This window comes from Blennius ocellaris, assembly GCF_963422515.1.
Source record: "Blennius ocellaris genome assembly, chromosome: 18".
NCBI classification, from domain to species: Eukaryota; Metazoa; Chordata; class Actinopteri; order Blenniiformes; family Blenniidae; genus Blennius; species Blennius ocellaris.
Genome location: NC_137667.1, coordinates 21,161,684 through 21,179,846, shown reverse-complemented (window position 1 = coordinate 21,179,846; position 18,163 = coordinate 21,161,684). Strand labels below are relative to the sequence as shown.

The window sequence follows — 18,163 nt, the reverse complement described above, 5'->3', positions numbered from 1 at the left end:
CTTTTTACCATGTTCGCAAGCAGCAATTTGAAATTCACTGTTTAAAATGAATCCTTACCTCGTCCTTTATGTGAGCAGAAGGTTATGTTTTTGTCTGCATGTTTTTATTCATTTAATATATTTATTTATTGGTTTGCATGTATGTATGTATTTGACCAACTTTTCCCAAAAACAATTCGATTTTAGGATTTGAACACCTGACCGTGTCAGAATAAATCCCAAAAAACTGCAAAACTATTTCCTTTACAAAGGGGATGAGAAGGCACCTCATGCAGATCAATGGAGATCAGCGTCTGTTGCCATGGGGACACTCCCTGCTCAGTGTTTCACATAGTGATGTTGCTACCCGACAGGCTCGGTAGCGTCCATATGAGCTAACAGCTAAGATGCCAGTGATGCTAACTCGGTTCCACAAACAAATGTGGCCTCCCGGTGTGCAGCATCATGTGTCGGTAGTTTGACACCAGCTTCATCGTCTTGCTTTGCTTGACAGCACATGAGTGACTGATCAAACACGCCTTTATTGGCATGCTGGGCTCAACACAACCAGTATGACGCGTTGAGTGCTTTGAGTAATTTGACACCTGCGTCGTCACAACTTTGAAAAGCTGAAGAAAGATTGTGACAATTTGAAGCAGAAGCTATTAAACCAAGCGGCCCGCAACGTGCTGATCCAAGTGCTTGTAATTTGATACCAGCTTCATCGTCTTGACTCAAGTCAGCCCATGTAATTTGACTCCAGCATCGTTGTTTTTGCCTGTGCAATGTCTTCTCCGGTTTGATTGCTCGTTGCATAAAGCATCTCAAAGTTCGTAATCATAATCGCGATAACAATCGCGATAAACGCTGCGACACAAGAAAGGATGAATGAAAAACAACAGGTTGACGCTGCAGACCCACGTTTCATCAGAAACACATCATAAAACGTTTCTGGTTGATTCATTGCAGTGACAATCCTGGAAAACATGATCACAATGGTTGTAATTTGACACCAGCTTCATGTTCCTGCCAGCTGCTGCAGAGACGGACCACATATAGAAAGTCAGCCTGTGGTCTGAGAGGCGAGCCTTACTCAGCATGACGTAAACATGTTGCTAACCCCGTTATTTGACGCTCCTGCATTCCCAACACTCTGCGCTCTCAACTTATAAATAACAGAATTCTTTTTAATTTTTTTTAAAACGCACCATGAAGTGTAGCATATCGAAGGCAGAGCAGAGCGGAGTAAACCACCGACGCCCGCCAAGATTTACGGCCACATTTGGTTTGTATGAGTGTGGTGTCAGCGTGGATGGATGTTTTCACACAGCTGCAGTCACTGGCGCTGATCTACGACCAGATATTTCGGGACGTCTGTAAAGCGGCCAGATGTCAAAACTCGGGCTCGCTTGTGGCAAAGCAGATGTGGAGGGTGAAACCTGAACTTCAGGTATGGAGCTTTGCTCCCAGTGCCACAGATCCCAGTATCCCAGTGTCCCAGTGTCCCGGGTTACGCCCCGACGCTCCGGAGCTGGACGCTTTTATTTGCTCCAAAGCGACAAAACCAATCAAAACCACTTGATCCTTGAAGCCGGGGCGGGTCGGAGCGCCGCCAGACGGCGGATCCAGTTTCATCGAGCGGCTAAACAAGCGAGCAGCCGTGCGGGGAAACGTGGGAGATCCCCCCCCCCCTCTCAGTTTCTCTTTTTTTCCCCTCCCCTGCAGACCAAAGTGAGAATGACTGATGCGGGCCGCTCAGTCTCCACGGTCATCGCATGGCGGGTCCTGTCATGACCGCACCCCCACAACCCCCTCCCTGATTATGTGTTAAATCCGGGGATGGCTGTGGGAGGAATGCAGGCTGCAGGGAGGCGAGTGGCGGGCCGAGCAGAGCAGATAGCACCCCATTAGAGTGATAAAGGAGGCGGAGGGAGGAGACGCCGCAGACAGGACCAACGCGCTCGCCGCCGCTGATGAATGCCAGGTGGGACGGGTCAAGCGCGATAAAGGAAACAGTTTATTTTCTTATTCCCCCCCCAAAAAAAAGACGGCGGTGGAGGAAATGTCTTTATAAATTTTAACAGACAACCTGTGTACAATGTGCAGCCGGGGGGGGGGGGGGGGGGGGGTTGTGAGCAGACTCCCTCCACTGTCTTTTTCCCTTCAGCTTCACAACTGAAACACGTTTCCTCTGTTTTCCAGGCTCAAGTGTCGGCGGCACTTCACTCCTTCAAACGAGCGTCTGATTGGAGAAGCGAGTAGTTTCCTGCAGCCGAACGGACAAAAGGCTGCTTGTGATCCACAAGAGGTTTCCTCTTCAACGAGCAGAGCCGGAGGACGAACCAACGAAAGCTTTACTGGAGTTCCTCGAAACTTTGACGGTGACAATCAAGAAAACGGCTTATTTATTCACGACATACGGAATGTACAAAAATAAACTCATCAGCAACTCCGAGTTAATAAATTATCAAAAATAATGTATTAATGAAATTTTTTTAATTTGAATACATTGATTATTTATCAAATAATAATGAATTGGGGCACCACCAGCGAAGCTGGACTAGCTAATACCAAATTTCAGTCTCATTTGTCAAAAGGTTATTTAAGGTTATTTAAGTCAGTTAATATTTTTGTGTAATACAACAATCTTAAATAACAAGGAAGGTATATTCATTTCATCCAAACTGTTGATGATTTGCTGGTTATTTCTATATTCATAATAAAGTTTCCGGCTTGTTTCCTGTCGTGGTGTAGTGGGGAGAGCAGCGTGATGGAGGACGGTTGCAGGTTCAAATCCCACTGATGGAGCACAAATAAAGATACCTATAGTTTAATGTAACGTACTTTACAGTTTCTTCTTGTGACATTAAGGCAGAAAAAATACTATTTATGTTGCAGTGATTATGTTCATGTTACTTAATTTCAGTTTCACAAAAGACAATACTGCCAAACATGTCATTCATCATCTACAGGAATTTACATGTATTATGCTCGTACAGCATTTAAAAAATTTCAATATTCTTATCTTTGCTCATAAAAATCTAAAATCTCAATGAAGATTTTTAAATATCAGATGTGTTTTTCCCACTTTGATGACAGGAAACCATGAAAGGTGCCATTCAGTTAATGCACAAGCACCTTTGTACGACTGAATGATTTCACATTTCCTCCTTTTTTACAAAGTGCGTTATCCTTCTTTATTTTCTTTTACAAATTCATTTACGTTTATCTTTCAGTGTAATTCTAAGACGGAGGACCAGTAAAACAGTGTGAACGTCTCTCCAACGGCAGGCGACAGTAAATATATTGAATCTTGAACTAGTTTCTATGCAAATTCAAGCCGCTCACTTTGACAGCAAAGTCCTGAAACACCTCCGTCTTTGTGTCTTTCTGAATGTTGTGGAGTTCGTTCCTGAATGAACGACGACAAGATTCCTGCACAGGAACGGCAGACGCAGGAAATGGAAGGATGGAGAGGAGGATGAGGATGAGGATGAGGAGGAGGATGAGGAGGAGGATGGGGATGAGGATGAGGAGGAAGATGGGGATGAGGAGGAGGATGGGGATGAGGAGGAGGATGGGGATGAGGATGAGGATGAGGAGGCTGGCGGGGAGTCCCTCCTCCTGGCAGATTTCACCGCCCCACACTCCAAACGCTAGCCGTGGCCTGAGCAGGAGCCTGTTGCCGACAGATTGAGGATTAAATGAGGCGAGGCTGTGGTCCTCCTGACAGTGTGACCTGAAACCACATCAGTCCGCCGCTCATTTCCATCTACGGTCCCGTTCCACGTTAGCGCTGCCGTTCACATCCTTCCCGAGCAGAGGAGCTTTGGCGTTTGGCGCCGGCGTGGAGGAGCGTGGAGGAGCAGGCCGCCCGGCGCCGCCGGCGGAGGAGCATGTCAATAGCTCACCACCAGCTTATTTCTTATGCATTAATGTAGCCGCGGGGCCGTACGCGCGTCGCTCTGATCAGATGTGACTTATGTTCTTTACTCAGATAAATAGGAGGCCGAGCGCCGACATTCATCAGCCTCTGTTTACCGCCGCTTTATGCATGCTGAACTATGGCCGCGTCTCTTTTATGGACTAGAGCCTGTGGTGTTTTCCTCTGCGATGGAGCGGGCACTACATCTTGTGAGTAATATCAGACCGGCAAACCTGGGGAGGAAATAAAACACACACACACACACACACACACACACACCCGAGTGCATTTCTTCTACTTGGAGAGCCAGAGGACAGCTCAATTGATCTCATCAGCGCAGGTGATGTGTGAATTTGTACGGCTGCAAAGGTTCTGGAGGAATCAAGCGCACCTTGAAGGAAGGTATGAGTTATTTATCAGCGGCGCTCTGCGGCGCTCGCAAACGTGGTGTTGATGCATCGTCTAAACCGCCGGCGCCGAGCGACCGGAACGCCGCGGATCCCCTCACGCCGCGCTCATTTCTCGCTCCGACTGCTTCTTTTGTCTCGATGCTGATCACAGGAGGAACAATGGAAGCAGCAGGTGTTTGAATTTAAGGTTTCCCTCGGAGCCGGCGCTCCAAAACCTGGTAAAGAAAAGACGTGCTCAGCAGCTGGGTTTCTATTTTTCTTTCTGTCTTTTGGGTTGTGCTTGTTGCCTGCAGACATGTTAATCTTCCACCTATGAGAGGAGCGGCGCCGGCCGCCACCCCCCCCCCCCCCCCCCCCCGCCCGGGAAACCGTGGCACAACACACAAAGGGAAGGAACGGTGCTCAGTCCACGCTGAGACGCTCTTCGCTAGATAGAATTTCAATGTCAGATCCTCTCGTGAAGTAGTTTGTGCTTCGCACACAATTAAATGGAAATGCATTGAAGGACATCTGAGCGGAATAATGCTGAACGTTCATGTTACACAAGACGAAAATGCTGAAGCAAACACCAGTAAAAGTCACTCCTGTGAGGGAAAACACACGCTACAGATCCTCACCAGATGACTGTCTGATTGGGCTTTTCAACTGAGCCTGGAGTCAAATTACTACTTTGCACAGACTTGCTGGTATCGCAAACTGTTTACTTCAGTTTAAAAAAATACAAAAAAAGACTTTGCTGAGTGTTCAGTTCCAGCAAACTGAGATCATCTCAGGTCTTTGGGTAACAACATAATGAGACTGGCATAAAATATGCTGGAGCTAAATTACATGGACTTGATGAATGCACAACTCGACGCTGAAGGACCTTGACCTTAAGGCTCCGCCCACACGACGACGTCGACGTCTCATGTAACTGCACTGTTTTCAGCCGATCATCCACACAGAAGAACTCGTCTGCTAATTCAACATCCAGCCACAAGAGAAACATCCAGAGCAGCCAATGCGATGAAGCTGGTGTCAAATTACAAGCAATCCATGATGCATGTCAGTGTTTAAAAGCTGCTCGCCTCAAGCGGACCAAAACCCGCAGGTCCGTTTCTGAAGCTATTGAAACCCTCCTCTGAAACAGGAGGGGGAAAAAAATCCCCAGTTCACTAAGTGGGTGAAGAATTTGATCCTCCCTCCGCCCCACACATACTTGGGCTGGCTCTGTCTGGCCGCCGCTCTCCACACGTCCACACAACCCGGCCATTCATCCCAGGTACCTGTGCTTAGCGGGAAGATAAGTAGCTTTCCCGCAAGAAACAAAGAGCAGATTAGCATTCCCGTGCACTGCGTCGGAGGCCACGGCGCTCCGCCCTCTGAGCGCCGGAACACCCCGAGGAGCCGCGGCTCGCTTGTACACAAGCGCCGATCAAAGGCACACGCTGATTAAGTTATAGTCACAACTCCAGCTCCCGTCCTGCTGCGGAGGGAAAAACTCTCCGTGAAGCCGCTTTGAAAAGCAACAGTCAACTAATGAACTCTTCATCAGGTCTGAATCAGTGACTGCCCCCGGTGGCCATTTGTATGCATTGCAGACTGTCTATTACTGTGAAGTTCATCCGTTTTCTGCAGGTTTCTGGCTTTTTTGTTGTTGTTTTTTCCTTATTTTGGTCACTTGTCACACACGTCCATACACACGGGTACTTTTATTCCTCCTGCAACACTGAAAACAGCACAGCGGTCAAAGAGCCAAGGCCAATTGAGCACATTATAGCATCATTTCTCCCATTCAGAATCTTTACACACTATTAGTTGTTATCTATGAGATTATTGTTCCATCAGCAGAACTTTGCTGCCAAAATGCACCATAAGTCACTGTAATTTGACATCTGATTCGTTAACTCAAAGGCAGCTGTTGGATGAGGTTTAATCAATTTCAAGAATATCAGCAGCAGAAAAGGAGTTGAATCATAAAAGATAAAGAGAATCTTGTGTTTCACACCGTCGTGAAGATGAACATGAGCCTCCTCGTTTCATTTCCAACCTTGTAGCTCAATCCACAGAAGCCTGGTCCTTGCATTTCATTCCTCGCTGTGAAGGTGACTGATCGGGCTTCCCGTTGATAAACAATACAGCATCAACGCTAATAAAGAGACAATAAAACGTCCCAAACGTTTTCCTGGAGTGTTTTTGATTCCTGCATCCAACCCACCAGCGCCCAGATCACTGGAGACCATTTCCCAGTGGGAAAAAACTCTGTTTTCTGTTCTAACAGAGACAATGTGGATTTTTAATGTCTCCATTCAATCAAATGAGTGCTGCCAATAACAATCATTCACCTGCGTTTTATTGACAAAGAAGCCGTAACGAAAACAGACGTTCTCCAGTCGGCCCTTTCTTTTGATTTGTCGACAGACGAACACCTGTCGGTTCCCCATTCCTCCGCCAAAACTACCAAACAAACGGCCGCGCCGAGGTTCTGAGTGGGACATAAAGGAGGAGGCGGCGTGACGAGACGGGCGGCGAGCGGCGTGCTGCTGACAGCCGCCGCCATGACAAACAGCAAACACCTGTTTTCTCTCTCAGCGCCGCCGCTGATTTACTGCGTGGATCTGGAGGTGGAAAATGAAGGGCATTTTAAGATTAAACCCATTACGCCAGTGAATTTACGGCTGTGCAGAGTGGCTGTGCCCCCCCCCCCCTCCCCCCTCCTCCCCCCCCGTGCTGCTCGGAGTTAGCGCTTTGAGATGGATTCCCAGTGACATGGAAAATGTCTCCGCCTAATCGCCTTTTGTTTAGTTCATTTAACTCACATGGAAACAGAAGGCAAGCGAGATGGTGGTCATGCTCCCGCAACAAAAAAGAAGTTGGGGGGGGGGGGGGGGGGGTGAGAGGGGAGCTCAAATGGATGAGAGGTTAAGGACAGTGGGGGGGTGGTGACCCATCCAAATCCCTCCCCACCACCCGTCACAGCAGCATCAGCACTGAAAATGTCCAGTCAGCATCTGAGCGTCTTCTCTGAGCTGACCCCCCCCCCCCCCCCCCCTTACCCTCCTGATCCCACCACCACATCTACCTCCCCCAACACAAATCCCCTGGACAGGCCTCAGATGACCACAAGCGTGCGTGTGTGTGTGTGTGTGTGTGTGTGTGTGTGTGTGTGTGTGTGTGTGTGTGTGTGTGTGTCACACCAGAACACACTCTCCTAACATACCAACAATCTCCTGTGCCTGAAAGAATCAACAAAAGTAAGATTTGGTCATTTAGTCGCGTCTTCCTGCCAATAAACTATTAACTTTGACTGAAACTTGTTGAGAATCACAAATAAAATGTAAACCTTGTGGTTGTTTTGTCGGCTTAAACTTAACGTTTAATTGTTTCATCTAAATTTAATTGTTCCCTCGAAAGAAAGAAAGAAAGAAAGAAAGAAAGAAAGAAAGAAAGAAAGAAAGAAAGACTTCATTTTCTATTTCCAGCAGCTTCAGTTGGTAAGTGACTTTTAGGGGGAAAAAACAATCGAGAAAAAAACAAACCATGTTTCTATTCAGATTCTTGTACGTGTCATTTATGATTTAATTCTGAGAGACTGAAATTAAACAAGTCTGGTATTAAATAACGTCGGAAAAATGTAAAGAGAATCGTTTTAAAGAACTGCCACTGCATATTTAATGACCAATAAACTAAATGACAAAGGATGGCGACAGAAACGGGTATTAGCTTTATCACAACGTTAACGCGAACAAGACTTCTGGCCAAATCCGATCTGCGTTATGATCATAAACACTGAATCCACCGCAGACGGTTCATGAAGCCGTTCAGTCCGTCTGATCTTCCACTTCCCGTCAGTTCCTCTGCCCAGAGCTGGACGTGACGGGAGAAAACCAGGAGTTATGTAATAAGTGATTGACGTGGCCGCCGGCCGGATCACTTTCACCGCAGTCCCGCCAGAGGGCGAGGCTTTGTGACGCTGCGTCCGCCTGTCTGCTCGCGTCCGTCCGGAGCCTCGGCCGACAAGCGAACACCAGGAGAGTTTGAAAGAAGCAGCTTCGGATTGAAAGAGGCTGATGGAGACGTCCGGGCCTGTTAGTGCAGGAGGGGATGAGGGGCCGGCGCACCGCGGCGAGGCCGCCTTTGTCATGCGGCAAGGGGGGGGGGGGGTTACCGGTGATCAGGGGTCAACTGCCGCGATCATCCATCTTCCTCCTGACAGTGGCCTGTCAGCCGGCCGCTCACGTTACTAAACACAACAGGCAGGCCGGCGGTGAGGCGCTGCGCCGCAGCAGCCATGTGTAAATGAAGTTAATATTCAGTGACCAGGCGCACCGCCGGACCTGGACCCGCCGTCACCTTGGAAATAACGCTATGTGACACCCGGCCAGCCACAGAAGGGGGGGTGGGGTGGGGTGGGGGGGTCCCGGGGTCCGGAGCTCACCATATGCTTTTGTTTGCATGAGAATGAGGAATGTTTACTCCGATTCATCCCGTCCAGCAGAGAGCCTGGACGTGGAGGCACAGGTCAGATTCCAGGACCTGGAAACGTCAACGCCGCTGCTTCTTTTCGTTTCCGGGACTTTGGACTGCTTGCGGCAGAAGACAATTTGCATTTAAAAGAATTTTCTGCAAATTTGGAATATCTGTTTGCAATGAACACGTCTTAATGCCTTAATGTTAAATTGTTGCTGCTGGTTGTTCTTGATGAAACGCGAGTGTTCAAAGCAAAATCTGAACATTTCTAATGAAGTCTTGTGCGCCTGCCTCCCACTGCCAAGTACCTGTATCATCACACTTCTACTGATACCATCAGTAAAGTACCAAAGGAAGGGACAAGGAGCAATAAAAGCAACAGTATCAGTGGAAAACGTGTTAACCAAATACCAGTAATGGTAATAAATGAACAATAGTGCACCAATAACAAATGAAGCAGCGGTAACAGTGGAAACATATCACTCGAGTAACAAATGAATAAAGACACCAAAATATAAGAGAAATAGTGTGAAGAATCTCAAGAAGGTGGATACAAAGAAGTGGATCTGCTGAAGACACACAAACCAACGTCTGTCTGGGAGCGTTCCTCCACAAACCTTCTGAAGCGCTGAGAGGCTCCACAAGCTTGACGGTTCAACTCCCACAGTGGTCAGGTCACCACTGTGTGCCCCTGAGCATGACCCTTGACCTCTCGTGGGGGGGAAACGTGGAAAGAGGAATTTCGCCAAGAGGGTGAATTCGTGTTTAGGCCCGTTTACAACGGAAACAAGCGCAACTGCTAAACTGTGTTTTGAATGTGCGTCATGTTGTGAATATCGGTTTGCACAAAGAGCCCTGACAGCCGTCACTTTTCCTTACTGTACACGCTACATGCTACATGCTACATGCTACATGCTACATGCACGCCTCCGCCGAGGGAAATAGTTCCTCTGCTCCTGCGTGAGTCACAAACATGGCGGCCTCGGTAGTGGCGTGGCTCCCAGTCTGTGTTCTGGTTTTATCGTCCATGTTGGTGGATTTATATCTCATAGCGTCCAATTCCTCATCTGTCCATACAAATTCTCTCCATTGAAGAGTAAAAACCCCACGAATCTCAGAACATTTCAAATGTTAACAATCCCATAACTGCTTTAGTGCATTGTTATGAAATGGTTCCCATGAAGAACAGTTCATAGTACAAAAACCAAAATCTAATAATGACTAAACTAAAACTGAGCCTAATGTAAAAAATCCAAACTAAAAACTAAACTAAAAACTACCAAACCTGAATAATAAAAGTAACAAAAACTAAACTGAAATTGAAGAAATGAATTAAAAACTAAATAAAAACTAGACTTATGTTTCTCAGAACAGCTTCAGTTTACGTCACACACACACACACACACACACACACACACACACACACACACACACACACACACACACACACACGCACACGCACACGCACACGCACACGCACACACACACACACACACACACACACAGTGTAAGCGTGAGCTGAGTAAAATTACAAGCTTCGGTTAAAAAAGAACTCGTGGAAAAAAAGCTGAATTAAATAACTGGGATTCAATAAAAAGCTTTATAAATCTCATTTTCTTCACCATCTTCCTCCAACCTGCACCTTCATTGTCTTGAATCCGACTGAGAAGAAATAAAAAAAGTGGTGGAATTTCAATGATGCAAACCAATAACCTGCTTTGTAATTATTGCGTGTGGGAAAACTATTAAAAACAGTAAAAGTTGCTGATCTATATAAATCCTGCTGAAAGAAGGTGCTTACCAGTCTTTTTGTCCTACTTGTAAATGTGTGTTTTATTTATCCGACTGAAGCATTGCGACGTGGGAAACATCACCTGAGGACTGGAACTTGTTCAATAACGCTTTGAGCAGATCACTGCAAATAAATATAGAAGCTCGTGAATCAATAAATATTCATTAAGTGTTGTTTGTGCGGATTTAAAATGCATGACAGTATTAAAACTGTATTATCTTTCCTCGCAGATGTGAAGATGAAGGTTAACGCACGACTGAGGCAGTTCGAAATCATATTTCTATTTTATTGTCACTTTAAATGTCACAAAATTAATAATTTCAGAAAATCTCATTTGTAAAAGCCACTCCATTCCAATGTTTTTCCACATTTTATTTGCCACTGACCCCAAACTAGCAACCCAAAACAACAACAGATTGTTATGTGGATGTTTGGCATTTCCCTTAATGAGAGGCTGAAACTACAGCTTGACGAACGGCCTCAGTTTTCTCCGTCTCAAGCGGACCCGCTTCGGACTGAATTGCTGGTGCCGCTACATCGCGAGCAGGAGAATGGCAGCTGTGTCTGCGGCGGCCGCGTCCCGCCGGGCCAAAGACAACAAGCAGGAAACGTCCTGGGCTGCGGGAGAAAGCAGCGACGTGACGAGCACACATCCATCACCCATTTATTTCAGTCCTGAGCGATTTAGGCCCACTTGGTTCTCCTGCGGGTTCGACACACACCTGTCGTTTGCATAATGAAGCCGTGGCGCCGCGGCGACACACCCCCATCCGGGGTATTAAATCCACACCTGATCAATCACGGGGAGCGTCGGGATGTGTGGCGACCTCCCGACTCCGCTTCCCGGCTTCATTTGAAATGCTAAGCGCAGATCTTTTTTTTTGTGTTGAGGCCGCCCCCCCCCCCCCCCCCCTTCGACGGCCCCGGAGCTCAGAATCCGGGCCGCCCGGTGGCTTCCATGCGCCGCCGCGGTCAGATCCCCGGCTGCTCGGCCCCCTTCCCCTCAGGGGGGCTCCATCATCAATCAGTCTCCAACTAACTTCTGTCCAAGTCCCTGACAGTTGAGATGGATGGTGCCGGCGTCTACAGGATGCTGTATCCTCTCATTAATTCTTCTTGTTAGCATGCGCTGATAGCAGCGAGATACGGCCATGCTTTCCACCCGGAGAGAGCGAGAGAGAGAGAGAGAGACCGAGGCCTTTCTCTCGCCCCTTCCTCCCTCTTGGGCGAGGGTCAACAGTTAATCATTTCTCAGACACTGGTTACTTAGTGCCATAATGATGTGATGTGTCAAAATCGGACACCATGCATTCCCGGGATTGGGCGCCACAAAGACGCCAGTGTCCCCCCACAAGGGCCCTCTTCTCCGTCCCAAACGACTCAGTGGCTCCACTGCAGCCGGCGGCCGGCGCTGAGCAGAACCGCCGGGGATGAATGGCCACTATTTTCCCAGCACGCACTGCTGTGGCAAAACCAAAGCCCTCTTGCAAGGCTGCCGGGACACTTCAACTGGCCTGCTGCAACACCCACTACACCCACACCACTGAGGGGGGGGGGGGCTTGTTACTGCCACAGATCGCCACACAAAGAGTTAAAGACAGACGGGAGAGGTGGGGCGGAGGGGGCGAGGGGGGGGTTGGGGGGTTGGGGGGGGCAGTGAAAGACAAGGGGAGCCTCTTCGCTGACGGTGATGAATGAGGGGATCACAACAAGTTTGGCAGAAGAGGCTTTCTGCATCGCACGGTGGGGGGGGTGGGGGGTGGGGGGCTCCAGCAACATGACTGACAGCTTTAAACCCACGTTATCCACCTGCAACCCCCGACACCCCCCCTCCACACACACACACACACACAAGTCACCAGACTTACCATCAGAGCACAGCACCGTCACAGAAACAGGCCGAGAAAGCCTGACAAACAGGAACGTATGGACTAAACCCTCGGCACAGTAACATTCCTCCGTCCCACACCGGATGGTGGAAGAGTTACGACGTTACCGACCGTTCCAGGTCTCATGAAGGAACCTTTACGATCTGCCCGGGATCACAATGTTTCCGCGGACGATCGCTCGCCTGCCGCTGGAATGCGACTCGTGCTCTTTTTAAAACTTCCACTCTGATTACTTTCACACTCGGACAGTTTGTTTCTCGTTCTGCGAGAATCGTCGGCGTGCAGGCGCACGACTGGATCCGCCTCCAGGAAGTAGGACGGCGATCCAAAACTGCGACCACAAGCTCCGCTCGGAACCAATTTCCAAGTTATTTTTACCGTCGCTGCAGGAACACAACTCGGACTCTGACCACTGCGGTTTTTCTCACAGATAATGTTAAAGAAAGACACACAGATGGTTTAACGCACTTCATAGGTTTGCTGGAACATTAATATTGATAATGCTCGTGCTTTTCTCCTTTTTGCACCATCATCCGAAATATATTTATTATCTAAGAGTTTTGCTTCTTGTTCTGTCTACTTCCTGCACTTGCAACGGCCCCAAAACCCGTTCCTGTGGGGAAAATAAAATATATATGTGATGGATATTTTAAGCTGACATGACGAGGTTCTGCAGTAAGCCCCAGTATAATCTATGAAATTAGTGTGTATTCATTCGTGGAAGCGTCGGATTGAAATGGACCAAACTGGTGATCACTGCTTCTGGAAGTATGATTGATGTGTTCAGGAGCGGCTCTCAGTTCAACATAGAAGATGTCAAAATGAATTCCCATCTATGCTTTTTTTTTTTTTTTCCAAACAGGAGGATTGTAAGCTCTTGGCTTGAAAATCCAATGATTAAAAAAAACTATAATATTATGGAATTTAGAAAAATTCTCACATGTAAGAAAATTTCTCACACAAAAGAAAAAAAATCTGCCATGTCGTGTTTTTAAAACCGAAAAAAAAGGCAAAATAGTCTTTAAAATGTGTGTCAAAGAGGAGAGATGGTAAAAATCCGAGGCGATCTGTTGGACCAAGCTTCCTGCTGGTTGTTTAAACAGGTAAAGTGAAGCATCGCCACTAAAATGCGCCTTCAAATTCCTGGAAGGTTTTTTTTTTTTTTAAACACTTCGACGTATTATTCTCCTGTTCGAACCAACAGAAATCCTCCTGTACAGCTTCAAATTGTTCCGGAAAAACTACGGGAAGGACAATGTGATGTCAGAGAGCTGCTGGAAGAAGTGCTGATGCTGCAGTGATTCTCATTTTATTTAGATTAACTGCCCCTTAATGCAAAAGCTTCTCATGCCTCGATGGAGATGAAGCTCATAAAGGTGCTGCGTCAAGCCTGGAATTTGATATACACACACACACACACACACACACACACACACACACACACACACACACACACACACACACACACACACACAGCTATTTGTTTTCGTTGACACGTGAAGGGATTAATTAATGGAGACACGCGAGCGTCTTCCTGCTCCGGAGGTTTTTTTGTTTTTCTATTTTGTTATTTTTTTGCACCGAGACACAAAACAAAAGGTCTCCAGAATCACGTTGACAAGCCGCAGCCATCGGCGGTTGTGCTGCGTCGCTCTCCCCGTGGAAATAAATTGCGGGCTCCCTTTCAACCTGTGTGCATACTAAAACCACCAGAACAATGGGAAGCGGCTCCGCGGGGTTGAATCAGCCATCGGCCGCTAACGTCGGAGGCGGAGGACAAGTTGAGGCGGGCTGCGCCGCTCTAAATTACACGGCCTAATATATTTCATTAACACCCCTCCGTCGGAGGAGTCCCTAATGGACGACAGCGTGGCATGAAAGCGCCACTGCAAGGGACACTAATTTGTTCTTAGACGCATTCCGTTCAATTATTCCAGGCTCGCTGCTCCTGGTGTAAGCTGCTTAGATTGGAGGTTGCACACGTTGCAGAGGAGAATGGGTGGGGGTGGGGGGTGGGGGGTGGGGTAGGGTGGGGGGGTTGCCTGATGAGGACGGACACTTAAGTTGTGTGACCTAAGTCAGCCCCTTTTAATCCAGCCTGACTTCTATCGGTCAAGTCAGGTGGCCACAGAAAATAATCTTGTGAGCTCTCACAACCACAGATTATTATTGTTATTATTAGTATTATTATTGTATGCCCTGATTGAGACGAAGGCCTCCTGTTCTGCTTGACAATGATTCCAAATGCCACTATATGGTGGCTGTTTGTGGCTCAGAGAGGCTCCGAACGAGCGAGAAATTATAATCTAATCCCTGATTCAACACGTGCATTGAGAGCCTCGCGATCAATTAATACAGAATCCGACTATCACCCGACTGCACGTCCACCATCTTAATCCCGTCCAACAAACACAGCTATTCCGCCATCGGTGCCTGAATGGGCAGACGTGTGTGTGTGTGTGTGTGTGTGTGTGTGTGAACCTCCTGGCTGTGGGAACGCCGCCGGCCGGCGTCCCCGGACGCCACTTTGAGAGAGTAAAAAGCCACTCACGTTCACAAGCGTCTCCTTTCTGATGAAATCCGGCTTTGCATATACATTTCCCAATGGGCACCAGCCATTCCCCCTCCGCGCTGCAGTGCATCTTGGGGGAGTTGTCGGCCTCCTCCTCGGCGTCGCTCACAGCACACGCCCTCCACCTCCACCAGCGAGGAGAACTCCGAGCCGGTGACGGTGTCCGGGAAGGTGGCCAGGTTCTCGATGATGGACCAGCACTTCTTGTAGTACACCTTGACGGAGACCAGGGCGATGCAGGCGCCCACGTCCTGGAAGGCCAGGTAGAAGCCGCGCCGCGACAGCGGCCCGATGATGCGCACCTCCGTGTTGAGCTTCATCTTCCTCTCGCCCAGGTCGCCCTGGGTGAAGCTCTCGTCCGCCGCGATGGTGTCGATCTTCACGTACTGGTTCTCCCGCAAGCTCCGGCCCACCTCGGAATCCGTCTCCTGGTAGTACAGGTTGAACGTCTCCTTGCAGGTGCCCACCACCCCCGGCAGGCTGTTACAATCCCTCAGGGTGAACTTCAGCTCCACAAAAATCCTCTGGGCATCGCCCTTCTCTACCCAGTTAGTCCGAAGCCAGTTGTTCTGATTGGGCTCCATGACTTGGCAGACCTGGTACGTGCGGATGGGCGTGTAGTTCTCGTCCAGGCCGCTGATCTCTTCCCACTGAAAGGACACCACACACGTTTGTAAATGAGCGCCGCCGCGAGAGAAACAAACAGGGAAACAGACATCGGGGCGATTCGCAATCAGACCTGAGCTGCTGGTGATTACACTGTAATGAAAATGACAAAGGTATGTGAAAATCCAGTCATTTCAAGAAGGCAGATTAGCCTGGGTTTTTTTGGTGTGTTTTTTTTTTAATCGCACAAACACATCTTTGGAGAATGATTGCACCGGGGGTTTATCTGCTGGTGCTCCAGATAATTTATTTAAAAAGTTTGCCTGCTTTTAATCAAGCCGGGGCGAAGCCGGGGAAGCAGGTTTCCTCCAGGCCTCTTTGTGATCTGAATGTCAAACACCAGGAGACGCGGGGAAGCGACCTCCAGCGTGGCTTTATCTTGGCTTGAGGACACTTTTTTTTTGGGGGGGGGGGGGGGGGGGGGGGGGAGATAGAGATGTGGAGTGCACAGGACAGGAGTGTGGAGACTCTTGCAGACTTACCCCATTGGGAGGATAGGAGATCCACTCCAGTTCTGTCTGCTGTGCCTTGGAGTCCAGCAGAATCACTAGTGATGGGGAGACCAAGAGGCAGGTGGTTAAATCCAGCTGGGGAGCCTCGGTTATTACCGACAGGCCACACATCTGTATCTATAGCGCATATATACCCGTGACCTAATTTCGAGCAGCAGCAGCTGAAGGAGGCGCAAAAAAAAAAGCATGCAAAGGAAGACGGTGGCAGACTGCAGCAGACAGGTCTCCAGTCTGCGGGCAACTTTGGGCAAATTAGGAAAGACTGAGATTTAACGTGTCATTTAACGCAAATGGAGGGATGTCATTTAAATTATTCTTTTTTTTTTAAGTCTTTATTTGGAGTGAAGTCGCGTTGAGGTTACAGTTCCGACGCACGCAATAACGGCTGAATGCCCCGTTTGTAATTTGATGCGCTGTTTTGAAACAGCTGCTGATTTTTATTCGGGGGAAAAAAGGCGCAGAAGCTTCAACCGCGGCGGCTTTTTTTTCTTCTTCTTGTAAAGTTGTTGTAAATTGTCTTTCCACCAGGCTGGCAGTGTGGCACCGGGGACAGGACCGCCGCCGGGACGCCTCGAGACAACAAAAACCGTGATTATGATGTCAATAATGCGCCGATTAGAGCCGAATTGCGCAGATAAACAAGCCTGTTTTACGCGTCACCAGCGGCCACGCTGCACTCGCTCCTACAGCTGCTTTTACGCATGCAGTAATTCTCTTAATTTACAGTCTGATCAATCTGAAGCACCGCTTCCACGTTTGATCCCAGTTATTTAAACCATTTATTTTATAAAAAAAAAAAAAAAATCCATTCGATCTTTCTTCTACTTCGATTCAGGGCATCCAAAGTGGGCAGATTACCACATGAATCTACTGGATTTGCCCCGCACGCAGAGAGCAGCTGCGGACAGGACTGTCAAGAGTCGAGGCCACTTTGGAGGAAAAGAAAGGGGGAAAAAAAGAAAAGAAAAAAAAAACCCTCCGAAACTGCGATCCGATCGACGGCGCGCCGACTTCCAACCTGTCGGGACGATCGACCCCCTCCTCCTCTTTATATTCGCCTTCATCCAGAGTGTCACGGCGGGTTGTTAATGTAAACCGAGCGGGCTGGTGTCCGGTCCGCTCCCGTGTCGCTGCGTCCGTTAACGACCGTGCGTAAAAACAAGCGAGCGGCCGGAGCGCGGCGCGGCGCGGCGCCGGAGCGCGGCGGCTGTCATCCCGCCGCAGCCCGGCCGCTTCTCCCAAGCAGACAGCCACCTGTCCGGACCTCAATCAAACACCAGGCTCGCTCAACAGACGGCACAGACCGGAGAGGGGCTCCGCTTCAGGACGCGTCTCCAGCGGGATGAACACAAGTCCAAACTTTAACAACTTACCTTCCTTGGCATTCTGCGCGTCCCCGCTGTGCACGCGGCAGCCGAAATAAAGGCAAACTGTAATCCACAGCGTGGGGATGGCCCTGGAGAGCATGGTGCAGCCGCGGATCGCCAACGTAGACCGTAACTCGCTGTGCCACCGTCTCTCCTCCTGCCCATTGACGACACTGAACCGGCTCTCTGTTCCGCCGCTGCTCCCCGCACTCTAATAGCGGGAGCGGGGCGGGGCCCGGGCCCAAAGGCCCGTCGCTCAGCGTGACGGGCGGGGCCGACGGCCAATCGCAGGACAGGACGTCACGACGTCACCGGAACGTAGAGCCAATCAGCGGGCGGAGAGGTTTTTCTTCTTCCTCTGGTGAGGAAATGTTTTCAAAAAGCGGCCCGGATGATTTAGGGATTATTTTGGATCCGCGGCGTCAAACACATTTGAGTTCAGGAGCCACAAACAGTCAAATTCCATTTCGAAGGGGCCGGACCGCTAAAAGAGAGCCAGAATAACCTTTAAATGTAAACTTTGAGGGTTTTCTTTGTTGCGGTACAGAGCCTATGTGATGAAAATGTCGATACTGTGACTAAACTAAACCACTACAATCTCT

The 18,163-nt window shown here is 48.8% G+C and overlaps 1 protein-coding gene across 1 annotated transcript in view; it reads right to left on the bottom strand.

Annotated features, from left to right (window-relative positions):
* The window catches only part of LOC308143086 (ephrin type-A receptor 7-like), a 102,361-nt gene extending 84,648 nt beyond the window's left edge, over positions 1 to 17,713 (bottom strand). Inside the window, 4 exon segments of the mRNA XM_080513769.1 lie at positions 14,996 to 15,125; positions 15,127 to 15,666; positions 16,165 to 16,229; positions 17,568 to 17,713. Of these exon segments, the coding sequence (XP_080369895.1) occupies positions 14,996 to 15,125; positions 15,127 to 15,666; positions 16,165 to 16,229; positions 17,568 to 17,661 (829 nt within the window). The 5' untranslated portion in view covers positions 17,662 to 17,713.
* Between the last annotated feature and the right edge of the window lie 450 nt (positions 17,714 to 18,163).